Source organism: Kickxella alabastrina (assembly GCF_025024165.1).
Source record: "Kickxella alabastrina strain RSA 675 chromosome Unknown BX661scaffold_1, whole genome shotgun sequence".
NCBI lineage: Eukaryota > Fungi > Kickxellomycota > Kickxellomycetes > Kickxellales > Kickxellaceae > Kickxella > Kickxella alabastrina.
The window spans coordinates 610,924-626,272 of record NW_026251472.1 but is presented as its reverse complement, the minus strand read 5'-3'; the positions used below and the strand labels follow the sequence as shown (position 1 = coordinate 626,272).

Here is a 15,349-nt window from a genome sequence, read left to right as displayed (position 1 = left end):
ATCACTCATACACGATGAGTGCGACACCACTTTTGACGGTCCACGTGCAAAATTAATGACTGTAATTGAGCCGCTGCTTGCTGCAAATCAAGCTACTCTGGCAGACGCAGCCTGTCCAGTTCCAGAGGCACTTGTGCGCCTGCCCACACAGCCGGGGAAGACTGTATTCAAACGACAGTACCCTTTGGCCAATGCAGCGCGCCCTGTTGTTGACGCACAGATCACTGAGTGGCTCGAGACGGGCACTATTGAGACTGCGCCAATGCTGTCGGTGTTCAACACACCGATGTTCCCAATTCCGAAGAAAGATGCCAGCGGTAATAAAACACTCCATCGAATTTGCCATGATTTTAGGCAGCTGAATGCTATATTGGAGCCAGATCTTTATCCCATCCCGCTGATCAGCGACATCTTTGCCACGCTTGCAGGTGCAACCGTCTTTTCGACAATCGACCTCAAGTCAGCATTCCACTGGTTTCCCATAGCGCCAGAGGACCAGTACAAAACGGCGTTTACATGGAATAACACACAGTATGTGTTCCACCGGGCACCATTTGGTCTGAAGACACTGCCATCAGTTTTCCAACGTGTGATGCAGCAACTCTTTGGGCGCATGCCATTCACGCTCTGCTACATCGACGACATTGTCATCTACTCACGGTCAGTTGAGGAGCACAGAAAGCATGTTGTGCAGGTGCTGCAAATTCTCACGGCAAACTGCCTTGTTGTGAATCCTGGCAAGTGTCATTTTATGTCAGCACGTATTCGGCTGTTGGGTTTCATGATCACACCAAGCGGCAAACAAATGGATCCAGAGCGCCTAGTGCAGGTGGAATCATGGACCATCCCACACACGATTAAGGAGCTTCAGCATATCCTGGGTGTTGCAAACTATCTGCGCGAGCATATACCAATTATGTCCATGGTCACAGCACCACTCGATGCACTTCGCAATGCAGACAACCTCACTGCAGCCTGGACGGATAGGCACACAGAAGCACTAGGTGATCTGCAACAGGCCATTGCACATGCGCTTTCACTGTCATTCCCTAATGATGATCTGCCTTTCCAAGTGGCAACAGATGCGTCCAACACTGGCATTGGTGCAGTGCTCTACCAGGTGGATGCAAATGGTGTTCATCATTATCTCTCATGTGTCTCACGTTCGCTCAACCGCGCTGAGCGTAATTATTCGGCTACCAAGCACGAGCTGCTGGGAATTGTCTATGCACTACGCAGCTTCCATCAATACCTTTACGGTCGGCACTTCACGCTTTTTACAGACCACAAGGCGCTGACCTACATGCACTCCCAGGATCATCTGAATGCCATGTTGATCGGCTGGTTTGAGGAGCTTTCATCCTACGATTTTGCAGTTGTGCATCGCCCAGGAGTTGACAACATCCTCCCTGACCATCTCTCTCGTGTGTACAATGCACTTGTGGGGGGTGAAGACATGCCGGTTGCAGCCGCGCATGCCTTGCAAGTATTAATCGATGACCCCACCCAGCGCATCAACCTGGTCAAGAAGCAACACCTGCAGGGGCACTTTGGCATTAAAGCTGTCGCAGGCGCATTACATGCTGCTGGTCATACTTGGCCAGGTATGCGCAGGGATATTGCCAACTACATTGCCACTTGTGTTGTCTGTCAGCGGCACAACAACACACCAGTTGTGCACCATCAACTGCAGACCATTTCGTCGGATACACCATTCCAACATGTTGCTGTCGACCTGGCAGGACCATTCCCAACATCCAGCAATGGCAACAATTACCTACATGTGTTGATTGACATTCACACACGATTTGTGTATTTAGAGGCTATCCCAGACAAGCAAGCTAAGACCATTGCAGCACTCTGGACGCGCATTTTCGGCAATTTTGGCTTCCCCAAGATCATTCAGTCAGACAATGGTGGCGAGTTTGTTAACCGAATTGCCAAGCACCTTACACAAGCATCTGGCATCGACCATTGTCTGATTACAGCATACCATCCACGTGCCAATGGTGCTGCTGAGCGTACAGTGCAGACGGCCAGCCAGGTTATCAGCAAGCTAGTGGCAGGACGCAAGGCGACATGGGACCGCTGTGTTCCTTTCGCACAATATGCAATGAACACCAAGATTTCTGCACGTCATGGTTTTACGCCTTTCTTTGCCATGTTTGGGCGTGAGCCAAACATGCTTGCCGACCACACTGATGAAGAGCTGCTGGATATGGAGGCAACCACTGAACAGATCGAGCAGCTACGTGAACGTGCACTCAGCATGCGAGGCACTCTCTTTACAACAGTGGCACAGCGCACAGCTGTTACCAATGACAAGCAAACTGCACGATTCAAGAACAGGCACAAGATAATGGAGTTTGAGGTTGGAGCAGCAGTCCTTATCCGCGGCGAGCGCATGCACAAACTTGAGGCCAAGCATACTGGTCCTTACTGCATTGTCGCTATAATAGCACCTGGCACCTACAAATTGGAGGATATGACACGTGAACCACTGCCGCGCAATTATACGACGTCACAGCTTATTCCTCTTGCATCAGCACCCGACTTTGATGAGACTCACGCCGAGGTGTTAGCCATCACCAGGCACAAGAACACACGTGGTGGTATCCGCTACTTAGTTGACTGGCTTGATGGCGACAGCACCTGGGAGCCGACAAGCAACTTTGACTCACTGGATCTGATTCAGGAGTACTGGGACAAGATTAGCGACCAGTCTCGTAGGGAGTGATGTGGTGCCCAACACACATTTCAAGCCACTATCTTCCCTTTTCAAGAATCAAGATCGCCATCATGGCCACTATACACATTTCTGTTATTGCTGGCTGACATCAAGGAATACCATGATGTTTACAGCGCTGCCCACACAGCGCTGCCCCCTTTTTCAGTTAAGTAAGTAATTTTTAAGACTTGAATATATCGATTTAGACCCACATTTTTATAGAGCACGACAATCTCCACCATACCTGAAGGAAGTTGTCCATTATGTAGTAAATACCTTCACCGTTGTATGCGTCATATTTCCCTTGAAGCATCAAGTCCTCAAAGATGGTAAATGCAGTAAAGTTGTCTTCCAGGCCCAGGTTGTAGGGGAATCATGGAGAGCAGCGTCTAAGTGCCATAATTGCTGTTGTTGTTTTTTCTTGTTTTTTTCTATAGATGATGAGTGGCACATCTGCCAAAATATAAACTTGTAAGTTTTAAAAATAAAAAATAAAAAATTGGTGATTTTACACCTTACAAAAAAAATATGTCATGCTCTATAAAAATGTGTGTGACATTGCAATAATTGATGTCATGGTATTGGAATTCCGTCTTGCATACTGTAAGATGATTGCAAGACCAGAAGTTTCTAAAGTATCCTTCTCTTTTATTTACCTTTCTTATCTTCACTCGCTGTCTCCTATATAAGAGACAGCTTTCCTCAGTCTCTTCACTTTCTTTCTTCAGCTTAGAACTTTATCTTTTTCTTCCTTTTAAATATAACTTACAAAGCTTCTCTTTGCTCAACCTTGCTCGTTTTTCTCACATGGGACAATCGCAATTGTGATTGTTTATCATCACAATTTCTAATTTTCACTGTCGATAGTTTGAATAGATAAGCGGAGCTCTTTAAGCTCCCTTATAGTGGATTTTGAATAATAAATATATTTTAGACAGACTATTCTTATTACAATGTGGGTCTAAATTAATATACTCAAATCTTAAAAATTAGTTAAGGAACTGAAAAAAGGGCGCAGCACTGTGTGGGCAGCGCTGTAAACAGCATGGTGTTTCTTAATGTTAGCCAGCAATAACAGAAATGTGTATAGTGGCCATGAGGGCGACCTTGATTCTTGAAAAGGGAAGATAATGGCTTGAAGTGTGTGTTGGGCACCACAAACACTAGGTGCAGGGGTGTTGGAGTCGGAGTGTAAAATAACGAATAATAAAATAAATATGCCAAAGTAGGTGGTGGATACTAGCCAAGAGAAAATATAGCAAGTAAAAATAATAAGTAAAAGCGTTATATAAGAGGGGGGTGTGGGAGCACTATTGTAATAGTGTTAGAAAAGTAGGGGTTAAATTATAAAGGATTTTATTACTAGTGTTTATAAAGTCCTATTATCACAGGCCTCGCCTTATATATATATATCTCCTTGTCTTTGTGGCACTCACTAGCAATTGTATGCTCCGTTTGCGAGAACTGGTCCTTATGAAAGTAACCCGGGTCTCTGATATGGCATAATTGGCATGTCTGTATTCTTACGCCCAGCACATGCCCATCACATCCATTTCAGGACAAGCAATATGTCCGGATGGCAATTGTGGGGGCTGATTTGATCCCCTGTGATTTGGCCCATATCAGATCCATCTGTTAGCTGACAAGAACCTGTCTCGTGATTTTCCCTCTCAACATCTACTTCCATATCCTTGGGCTGTGTAACAAAAGTATGCAAAAATAAATGTGTGTGGTGGTGTTACTAAATAATATGTTAAAAATATATTTATTGAAACAAAAGAAAGCTGAGGAGTAACGGCATCAATCGCTTGTATTACTCTACTATTTATATTCTCAGTACTAATGTCTACATATACGAGTAGGAAATCAACTGGTAATTGATCCATTGAGTAGTCACCATGGGCAAGCCGGATTATAATTGTGTCAAGTTTGGTCAACTAATTTAGATGGGAGCTTAACGACATCAAATCCAAGTTATCATTTGGTCAGTTTGGATTGCCTATAAAAATGCAATTGGAAATGCTCAATAAGGAACATTCCTTTTCTTAGTTTTAAATAATAATTTATTGGACTTGTTAATTTTGGACTATTACAACAAAGTATACGAGCTGTTGACCACTTGGGCCAACGATGATCAACACCTTTGTGTGCGCACAAAATAGCAATATGAAGACGTGCGTTCATTGCAATTTCATATTTGTATCCTGCTGTCTTTTTTCTTTAATCTGACTTTTGAATACAATTTATATTTGCACCTTTACATTGGGTTAGAACATAAAAATCACAATGGACGTAACCTTAAGCTAATGTTTTTTTTGCAACGCATAACCCTAAATCTGATCATTAAACCCAATCAAATTAGGAAAAAATTGTTGGCCATTGGATCGACTCGCTGAAAAAAAACAAGCTTTTGAAATCTGCAACTACCACACTGCTTGTACTGAATCGATTTAGGTTGAGTTCAGTTTCAGGAAAGTGCACTTTCAACCTTTTACTTTCAAACTTTGCATTTTGTTGGCGTTTCAATCGCGGTTTTCAGTTCTTCACTTTATTTATATTTAACTCACTAGCCGATCGCAGAAAAACTTCACCATGTCGCGGCCCGAGCATATCGCCCCACCAGAGCTATTTTATGGAGACATTGAGGCCAAAAAATATACAAGCAATTCGCGAATTGCATCTATCCAGGCCGAGATGACGCTGCGGGCAGTTGAGCTGCTCAATCTCGAGGATGAAGGGCCATACTACCTGCTTGACATTGGGTGCGGGTCAGGACTCAGTGGCGAGATCTTGGACGAGGACGGTCATCTGTGGGTTGGTATGGACATTGCACCGTCGATGCTCGAGATTGCTGTCGATAAGGATGTAGAGGGCGATTTGTTTTTGCAAGATATTGGACAGGGCATGGGGTTCCGTCCCGGTACGTTTGACGGGGCGATCAGTGTGTCAGTGCTCCAGTGGCTGTGCAACGCAGACAGAACAGAGAACCGGCCGCGGTACCGGTTGCAGCGATTTTTTTCAACGCTGTTTATGTCACTGCAGCGCGGTGCGCGCGCAGTGTTCCAGTTCTACCCCGAGAATGACACACAGGTCGAAATGATTATGAGCACGGCGATGAAGTGCGGTTTCACTGGCGGTCTTGTAGTAGATTATCCGAATTCGAAAAAGGCGCGTAAGCTTTACCTGTGCCTGTTTGCCGGGCAGGCGGCACCAGGCGACAAGCAGATTTTGCCCAAGGGCCTTGAGGGCGATGAGAAGCCTACAGGCGTGGAATACACAGATACGAGGTAAGGCGCATATGCAGTGCTATTATTATTGCAGTTGAGCTATGCATGTTGTATGATGCATGTATTTTGATGCTACATATTGTTTGTATGAGCGCACTCTATCGTTTGCAAATTGCACACTATGTACTGATTTTGGACTGTTTGCATGGCATGTAGGATCCAAAACCAGGCCCGCGGGCGGAAGAGCAGGAAACCCGTCAAGGATACCAACTGGATTCTGAAAAAGAAGGAACTCGCGCGCAAGCGTGGCAGGGAGGGTGTCCCGTCGGATTCCAGGTACACTGGCCGCAAGCGCAAGCCAAAGTTCTGAGTGTGTAATTACGCGCAATCTCCCGGTTTGGGCCCCCGTCAGCGATGTTGCTGTTTAAAAGGCGCCGACTCCGTAGACTAGGAAAGCAAGTCAAGATGTGCTCCCTTTGTAGCCAGGAAATAGTTCTTTTCTGTTGGCAAATGAAAAAGTAGACAAAAGATACACTAATGATTATAATCCAAAAAAATTCATGATGCTGTGTTCGTGCTGTGCTATGCCTGTGCCTGTGGTGCCTGTGCCTGTGCATGCATTGTCTCCAAAGCGTAGAAAGCTCTTTATGCAGCTGGCGTTGCTCCGCAGGGCTCATTCAGCATGCGTGGTCTGCTTGATGACACCATTGGCATTGCTTGGCCCAAAATGCACCGAGCACTGTAGGCCCTAACCCCAAGGAATTTTGCCAGCAGCAACAGCAGCAACAGCAGCGCAACAAAGCTATGACGATGCAAATAAAGGCTTCAAGCGCAGGAACCGGGTAAGATGTAGCAGACAGGATTTCCATTTCACTTGAGGAGAATCGCCGCCCCTCGTTTTACTGCCCACGCTCAGAGAATGCGGCGCTGCCTATAAAAGCCCTTTTTTGCCCTTAATCCCCACCAATGTCAACAGTACTTTGTTTTTGTTTTTGTTTTCTTTTTGATCTCAACTGCTGCCAGTACACCTTGCCCTATTTATTGCTGCTCCCTGCTAACACGCTTTCTTTTTGCTTTCTCTTCTCTTTCTCTCTTTCCTCTATTCTCATTCTATTTGACTTGACTCTGCCGCTGTCGCTTACACACTTCAGGCCGCATTTCTCTCTCACTTCTCATCTCATCTCGACTGAACACTCATCTTCTCAAAAGGCAGCCCAAACCACCCATGTTGCAAGACCGCCGCCCATCGTTCACCCGCCACAACTCGCAGGACATGCGCTCATCCAGCACTCCCGGAGGTGTGGAGCATGCTGTGCGCGTCGAACTCGACGATATGATCAGCCAGATGCCTGTCGGCCCCGAGAAGGACAAGTTCTGCAAGGAGATGGACGACTTTTACCGCCTGTTCACGCGCTATCTTCACGAGAAGAAGCATAGTAAGCCACTGTAAGTACCACTGGCCCGCGCTAGATTTCCAGAATACCAGATTGCTTGCGTGCGGATTGGCTTGTTTGTCAAGCGCTGGCTCTTATTTTCGGCTCACTTTGTAATTTTTTAGGCCTTGCAAGCATGTCGCTGTCGATCCCTAACCAAAGGGTATTTTCGCATCCATCGCTTGTTGACGCTTTCTTTCGTGCCACTAACAATGTTACCCTTTCATATTACCCCCAACTTGTGTAGCGACTGGGAGAAGGTCCGTGGTCCCAAGCCCGAAGACGTCATCGCATACAAGGATCTCGAGCAGAAGGATCTCAAGGGCGTCGCCCCACTTCTCAGCAAGTTGGCTGTCCTTAAGCTCAACGGTGGGCTCGGCACCACCATGGGGTGTGTTGGCCCCAAGAGTGCCATCGAGGTGCGCGACGGCCAGACCTTCCTTGACCTCACGTCCAGCAGATCGAATACCTGAACCAGGTTTCGGGCGCTGATGTGCCGCTGATTCTGATGAACTCTTTCAACACCGACGAGGACACCAGCAAGATCGTGCAAAAGTACAATAACCATAACGTGAGCATCTGCACCTTCAACCAGAGCCGCTATCCGCGCTTCAAAACCGACTCAACTGCCGCTGGCGCGCACGCCCGACAACAAGCCTGGCTTCTGGTATCCCCCGGTCACGGCGATCTGTATGAGTCGTTTGCCAACTCGGGCCTTCTGGACCAGCTCCTTGCCGAAGGCAAGGAATGGGTGTTTGTGTCAAACGTCGACAACCTGGGTGCCACTGTCGACCCCGCCATCCTCCAGCACATGTCCGACACGGGCGCTGAGTTTGTCATGGAGGTCACTGACAAGACCAAGGCCGATATCAAGGGTGGAACCATCATCGACTATGATGGCCAAATCCGTCTTTTGGAGATTGCCCAGGTGCCCAAGGCCCATGTCGACGACTTTAAGCGCGTCAAGAAGTTTAAGATCTTCAACACCAACAACCTGTGGATCAGCCTCAAGGCCATCAAGCGCCTGGTCGGCACGCAGCGGTTTGATCTCGATCTGATTCTCAACCACAAGACCACTGACGACGGGACTGCCATCATCCAGCTGGAGACCGCCGTCGGCGCCGCCATCAAGCACTTTTCGGGGGCCCACGGTGTCAATGTGCCTCGCTCACGCTTCCTGCCCGTCAAGTCGACCTCGGACCTGTTCCTGGTCACTTCAGACCTGTATCTACTCGAGAACGGCCAGCTGTGCATGAACCCCAAGCGTACTTTCAAGACAGTGCCTGTGGTCAAGCTGGGTGACCACTTCAAAAAGGTCAACGACTACCTCGCTCGCTTTAAGACCCCCCACAGATCCTTGAGCTCGACCACCTCACGGTCACCGGCGACGTATGCTTCAGCTCCGACGTCACCCTGGAGGGCACGGTTATTATCGTTGCCAATTACGGCGCCCACATCGATATCCCTCGCGGCGCAATTCTCAACGACAAGGTTGTCTCTGGAGATTTGCGCCTTCTTGACCATTAGTGTCGCGTTGGGCACGGGCAGCGGGGCAGGCAGATACAACGAGGGCTTTGTGTTTCGACCCGATCCTATATATTTCTAGTTTTTCCTCCTTTGATATACAAAACATCACTCACCCCACCTCCACCTTGCAAATAAACAGGTAGAGCAAAGCAAAGCAAAACAAAACAAAGCGCATGTCGCTCATGAATATAGATACCATCTGTGTCAAGCGGCAATAGGAAACTAAAAAATAATGGTGGTGGTATTACAAGCTTAAAGAAAAAAGGGAATTTGTTCTAGCACAGCTCATAAATTCCTCCATGAATCTTCCATACTTGTCGGGATCCTGGCGCGCAGTCTCGATCAGCAGCAGCAGCTTCTTGATGCCAATGCTGAATGGCCGGCCGTCAAAGTGGCTCTCCAGGCTTGCAAACAGACGGTCGTGCTCTTTCTGGTCGTCAAACAGACAGACGTGTCGGACGACACTCTGCATCGCATCCAGCGTGCAAATATTGCTGACAAAAGTTTCGCTGGAGAAAGTCGACGCCATGTCCATCTGGGTCAACACATCGCGCTCGCTGCTTGTCCCGATAATCAGCAGGCGGCGGCCCTTAGGCGGCTGCTTCTTGATCAAAACCAGCAGGGTCTGCAGCACGCCGTTCGAGAACCGCGGGCCAATCGGGACCCACTCCAGGAGGCGTTCAATATCGTCGATGACAATCAAACTCAGAGGTGACTTGTACGAGTCGTTGAATATCTTTGTGATCTGAGAGATGCGCTGGCTTTCCGATGCGCCGATCATGTTCTCGGGAGACACAAGCCTTACGAACGGATACCCGCTGCGCTGGGCAATGGTCGCGGCCAGCGCTGTTTTGCCGCTTCCTGATGGCCCGTGCAACAAAATACTGACAAGCGGCGAGCGGCTGCTTTGGTGGACTTGTTCGACAAACAGATGCGCCTTCTGCAGCAGCTCCCCGACGCTAGGTGCGAATTCAATGATGCCACTGGCAGCGCACTGCTCAAACTCCTCAGAGGCCACGCCAAATGCCGGCTTGAACTCATCCAGCGCGTTGAAAAAGTCCTCGCGCCGGATCTTCATGTCGGAAATGTCCTGCGTGAGCTCTGCCATGCTCCCCACTTTAATGTGGCGGCTGAACGCAAACGACGAGGCCGACTTAACCACGCCGGCAAGCTCGGCACCGCTAAAGTTTTTGGTCAGCGCCGCCAGTTCAGCAAGGTCCACGTCGTCGGCGAGAATGTTGTTCTCGCGGATCTTGGCAGTGTGTATCTTTATAATTTGCAGGCGGCCTGACTCATCGGGCAGACCGACCTCGATGTGGATCTCCAGGCGGCCTGGGCGCAGCAGCGCATCATCAATAAGTTCTTTTCTGTTCGTCATGCCGATGATAAGGATATTGTTGAGCTGATCAACACCGTCCATCTTGGCCAGTAGCTGGTTGACCACAGTGTCACCCGTGCCTGTACCGTCGTTCTTGGATCCGCGCTGCTTGCAAATGGCGTCGAGCTCGTCAAAAATGACAATGTGCAGCTGACTCTCGTCACCCTTCTCACGGTATTCCTTCTCAGCGGGCTCAAAGAGCTTGCGCACATTCTCCTCGGACTGGCCAACAAATTTGTTGAGAATCTCAGGGCCCGACACGATGATAGGGTCGACTGAGTTGAGCATCTTGCCGATCTGCCTGGCCATCAGTGTCTTTCCCGTGCCCGGCGGCCCGTACAAAAGAATTCCCTTGGCGTGCTGAATTCCGAGCTTGTCCACCAGGTCAGGGGGAAAGATGCGGGATGCAAACGCGCGCCTAAAGATGGTGCTGAATTCTTTGTCAAGGCCGCCGATTCCCAGGTCCTCAAAGTTGAAGTCGGGCTGGATGATCTTGTTGGCCTTGCGGCTGACCGCAGAACCTTTGAGGTTGATGAGCGAGCCCTGGCCCTTGGTCACAGAAATCGTCGTAATGGCCGATAGAACGCCATAAAGCGCAGAGTCCGCAATAAGGGGATCACCGGCGCTGCCGCCCGGCTTAATGTCGCGCAACACATCCAGAGGCACGGCGGCCATCCCAGTCACCACGCCCTTCAGATTGTTTCCGCGAAAGTCAAAGACAAACGGCTGGCCGCGGGTAAAGAGCTGCTTCTCAAAGTTGTTTTTAAGCAGCTCGGCGACCTCGTCGGCATCGACTATCAGCGCCGACTCCTGGCTGGGGGTCAGAAATGAGACCTCTACGTCCATGCGGCTGAGAAAGACGTTTGAATTCGAGTCCACAACTGAATCGCCCATGGCCTCGACAACAACCTCCTGGTTGATCGAAAACTGGCCCCACTCTCTCTGGATTTTGGTGGGCCCGATTTTGCCCGAGGGCAAACCCGGAATTGGCAGAATGTTGAAGATGTACTGCTCGTTGACCCGGACAAAGCGGACGCTCTTTTCAAAGTCGCTGCTGCTGACAGCCAGGTAGTTTGTGTACGTCAGGGTGCTGTCTGGGCACTTCACAGCTTGCATGCGCCGAACATCTCCAGCGCGCAGGTAATTCGCGCGCTGGGCGCCGCCGTAATTGGGCGGGGGCACTGACTGCTGGCGGGCGTGGGGGTCTATCTCGCCGCCGGAATATATGCGTTCGTAATTGTGGGGGTGTCTACTCATTGTATGGTAATTAGTGTCAATTGTAAAGCGTAAAAAATATTGAACTATAAATGTACCTTGTGCAAACAAAAGTAGAGCCAGACAAAGCCCACAAAGTTGCGCCTGAGGCTCATCACTCGCATTCTTGTATGTGGAATATTGAGATTGGATTAAAAGGTTGAAATTAAATATGACGTACGTACACTTTTGGCATGAGTGCGCGACAATCTGAATCTGGCTGCGATTTGACAGGTCTATTTTCTCTCCCAATCTGGCTGCGATTTGAGCACATTGGGTGCAGCTTTCCTTTATCGTTCCTCTTATTTTTCTTCATTTCTAAATAATATTTTTAAAAGCTGTGTCCGTTTGGACATTAATATTGCCTTTTTCTTGTAATCCACATCCTTATAATATCTCGTGACAGTCTACCCGCGCAACTAACAGCAAAATTATCGATGAAGTGTGTTCGTGTTGTCGACCCCGCCGACTTTGATAATATAGTCAATGCTGCTGTTGATGAATCCAGCGCTGTGTTTGTACTGTTTTTTGGTCGCGAGAGCCCAGACACCAATCTTTCATGGTGCCCCGATTGCGTCATTGCGGATCCCGAAGTGCGCAGGGCTGTCAGCAGTGTCGAAAATTCGATTTTGCTAGAGGTTCCTATTGATCGCAAGTCCGACATTCAGAGTCCGTTCAATGTTTTCCGCGATCGAGCCGATACCAAAGTTGAAAGGATTCCGATGCTGCTGCGCTGGACTGCCGGTGGTCCCTCTGCCACACGACTCGTAGAGGACGACTGCACAGTGAATAGGATCAAAGAGTACATCAAGAGCACAGGCCAACAGTAGACAGCCACATACTAGGTTTCATTTGTAAACCTAATTCAAAAATTCAAAAATTCAAATTGGTTAGCCCACCCTGTCATTCGTAACCAAAAATGTCACCCCGCATATTTTCTGGGTTATTGGTTATTGCCAATGCTCAGGGTGCAATCACATTCTTTCATTACATCAATCGATTAATAGATTGGTCGGCAAAATTCACCATACCAATACAAGAGAAATATGGATATTTTGGCACGGAAATAAATATGAATAATTTAGCGACAGGTTAATCGCAAAAATTGTAGGTTTCTGCCCGAGCTCTAAAATTTTGCGCTTCACACGAGTAAGCGACCATGGAGCACACGTAGCTCTGCAATTGTGTACGGGAGAGTGTGCCTAGTAGCTATAATTTTTGACAAATAATACCAAGGGGAATCTGAGTAGATCACAGCGTGTCAGTTATGTGGTAAAGTTCATCTTTTCTAGGTGTGAAATCTTGCAAAAACATAAAATAGTTGGCAGTAGATTGGTTTCAAATTTGCTGCCATTTGTTTTCTGGAGTGCGGAGAGGAATAAAATAGGTACCTTATTTGCATCTCCCAGGCGGGGTAATACTCAGGAACATTAAAAATAATGTCTACAAAAAGCTTGAATGCGTCTGGCTGGTTACTACCCATGTTTCACTCCTCAAATAGCAAACAATTCTATTATTTGGGTGTCTCAAATATAGTGTTTGTCGCAAAATTGCGCACTGCGGCCATTCCCATTCCTTGAACACCACTTACACAATCCCCGCACGCGCGTACTAGCAATAATCGCTGCAAAATAAAGTGATAGAGCCAGCATTCTTAATATTAGACATCCACATTCAAAACCGAGTGACACATTGTGAGAGAAATCTGCATGAAAACGAGGGGAAAACGTTCCTATGCATAGCCTGTGTGTTGGAATATTGAATTCGTGTGCTCAATTCGATCTCTTGCGAGCAGTAGCCGCCAAATATCTCGCGGGTCTAATCTTATGAAGGGAGTTTTCTGCGCGTTATTGACTTTCCAATTATAATATCAGTGACTAGAAAACAAGTCAATTCAACGTGCATAATTTTGTTTAAATAGTCCGGCGGCCGTGGCCAAAATTACCAAATACAAATATTATCATCATCCCCATCATCTTCATTAGCTTTATAGTTAATACTCAAAAATACTTCAAAGTTATTCTTCATCTGCGCGCTCAACTCAAAAAATTTTAAAAGTAATATTTACATTTTTTAGCTTTAAAAAACGCCAACTTTCATCACCCACTAAAAGACATTACCACTCAATCCAGGCTCACTAAAGAATGAAGGTCACTTTCGGTATTCTCGTCGCTTTTGTCGCTGCCGCTTCGGCCGCTCCTGCTGATGCCCAGCCGGCCCTTATCCCCACTGTCTATGACTCGGGCTTCTATGGTGCTGCTCTCGGTCTCTCGGCTGCCCCGGCTCCCGCGCCTGCACCTGCCCCTGCTGGCTATGATGCTGGATCCAGCTACAATGATAGCGTGCCTGTTCCCGCCCCTGCTGCATACGGCGCCCCCGCTCCTGACAACTACTCGGGTCCGGCTCCTGCTTCCTATGGCGCACCCGCCCCTGCATCCTACGGCGCACCCGCTCCTGACAACTACTCGGGTCCGGCTCCTGCTTCTTATGGCGCACCCGCCCATGCTTCCTACGGCGCACCCGCCCCTGCTTCCTACGGCGCACCCGCCCCTGCTTCCTATGGCGCACCCGCCCTGCTTCCTACGGCGCACCCGCCCCTGCTTCCTACGGCGCACCCGCCCCTGCTTCCTACGGCGCACCCGCCCCTGCTTCCTACGGCGCACCCGCCCCTGCTTCCTATGGCGCACCCGCCCATGCTTCCTATGGTGCACCCGCCCATGCTTCCTACGGCGCACCCGCCCCTGGTGCCTATGACGCTGGTTCATATGGTCCTGGTGCACCCGCGGCCTATGGTGCCAGCTCCAGCAGCGCTGGTGGCTATGAGTCTGCTACCTATACCTCGCAGGCTGCATACCCATATGGAAACGTTGCACCCACCCAGGAGTATGCCTCTGCTACCTCGGCACCAGCATACACCATCACCATGAACATCCCCGGTTCGACTGTCACCACCGTCGTTCGCGGTCCTGACTGCACTGTCACCGTCACTGACCCTGGAAACGTTATCACCGGTACTATCCACGACCCTGATACCACCCAGACCATCCACTGCGCCGGCAACACACTCACCAACTTTGTCACTGACCCACCGACCTACGTGACCAAGTCATGCAAGCTGTCCCCCGTGACTGTCTCATGCATCCACGCTGGTGACGTCAAGACAGTCACCATCGTCAACCCATGCAGCACTGTCACCTCGCTTGCTCAGGGCCCTCCGGCCACTGTCAGCTGCGACTCTGGCAACGACACTGAGCCAACCGTCACCCTGACCGTCAACCCTTGCGATGATGGCTCCAAGAGGCACAAGAAGCACAAGAAGGCCAAGAAGTCCGAGTGTTCGGAGGAGTGCCCCAGTGAGACGTCCGAGGTGTGCCACACTACTCCCACCTGCGAAAACGAGTGCGAGACCAGCTCCAAGAAGCACCACAGGAAGCACAAGAAGGGAAAGAAGTCCACTGAGTGCTGCACCCCAGTGTACACCACCCACATTTACACTGAGGCCTCGTCGATTGTCAACACGCCCGGAGAGACCGTGTGTGCGACTTCCTCTTGCTAAAGCTGCCAAGAAAGCTGCTCCCTGACGGCATCTCCGTCTGGCAATAGGTCATACACATTGCACCTCTTCCAGCTCATCATCGCGCAGTGTGATCTGGTAATTGCAAATGTTGGCCTTTGGCATACTGGTGTCCAGTGACTTTTCATTTTTTGCTTCTTTATATTTCCATACATTAGGTTTTTTGGTGTTACTTTCTCTCGCTATGTGGCTCAGAGAATATAAAAAATAAATTTCCACTTTAATACT

At 48.9% G+C, this 15,349-nt stretch overlaps 6 protein-coding genes across 6 annotated transcripts; 5 read left to right on the top strand and 1 right to left on the bottom strand.

Annotated features, from left to right (window-relative positions):
* Nucleotides 1-5,320: 5,320 nt before the first annotated feature.
* Nucleotides 5,321-6,524, top strand: BX661DRAFT_202435 (williams-Beuren syndrome critical region protein 22; the record flags this gene model as incomplete). Its single annotated transcript, XM_051538507.1, has 3 exons — nt 5,321-5,648; nt 5,787-6,015; nt 6,172-6,524. The coding sequence occupies 3 exons, from the start codon at nt 5,321-5,323 to the stop codon at nt 6,323-6,325; spliced, it is 711 nt and encodes a 236-aa protein (XP_051395038.1). The 3' UTR covers nt 6,326-6,524.
* Nucleotides 6,525-6,793: 269 nt separating this feature from the next.
* BX661DRAFT_175250 (UTP--glucose-1-phosphate uridylyltransferase family) lies at nt 6,794-9,070 on the top strand. Its single transcript, XM_051534026.1, has 4 exons — nt 6,794-7,401; nt 7,636-7,807; nt 7,846-8,703; nt 8,742-9,070. The coding sequence occupies exons 1-4, from the start codon at nt 7,181-7,183 to the stop codon at nt 8,913-8,915; spliced, it is 1,425 nt and encodes a 474-aa protein (XP_051395037.1). The 5' UTR covers nt 6,794-7,180; the 3' UTR covers nt 8,916-9,070.
* Nucleotides 9,071-9,159: 89 nt separating this feature from the next.
* BX661DRAFT_138532 (P-loop containing nucleoside triphosphate hydrolase protein) lies at nt 9,160-11,409 on the bottom strand (the record flags this gene model as incomplete). Its single annotated transcript, XM_051532730.1, has 1 exon — nt 9,160-11,409. The coding sequence occupies one exon, from the start codon at nt 11,407-11,409 to the stop codon at nt 9,160-9,162; it is 2,250 nt and encodes a 749-aa protein (XP_051395036.1).
* Nucleotides 11,410-11,843: 434 nt separating this feature from the next.
* BX661DRAFT_175247 (uncharacterized protein) lies at nt 11,844-12,596 on the top strand. Its single transcript, XM_051534025.1, has one exon. It carries the CDS (start codon nt 11,985-11,987, stop codon nt 12,375-12,377), a length of 393 nt encoding a protein of 130 aa, XP_051395035.1. The 5' UTR covers nt 11,844-11,984; the 3' UTR covers nt 12,378-12,596.
* Nucleotides 12,597-13,521: 925 nt separating this feature from the next.
* On the top strand, nt 13,522-14,653 carry BX661DRAFT_2602 (uncharacterized protein). The gene has a single exon (XM_051539015.1). It carries the CDS (start codon nt 13,692-13,694, stop codon nt 14,472-14,474), a length of 783 nt encoding a protein of 260 aa, XP_051395034.1. The 5' UTR covers nt 13,522-13,691; the 3' UTR covers nt 14,475-14,653.
* Nucleotides 14,150-15,335, top strand: BX661DRAFT_175246 (uncharacterized protein). Its single transcript, XM_051534024.1, has one exon. The coding sequence runs from the start codon at nt 14,471-14,473 to the stop codon at nt 15,101-15,103; it is 633 nt and encodes a 210-aa protein (XP_051395033.1). The 5' UTR covers nt 14,150-14,470; the 3' UTR covers nt 15,104-15,335.
* Nucleotides 15,336-15,349: the final 14 nt, after the last annotated feature.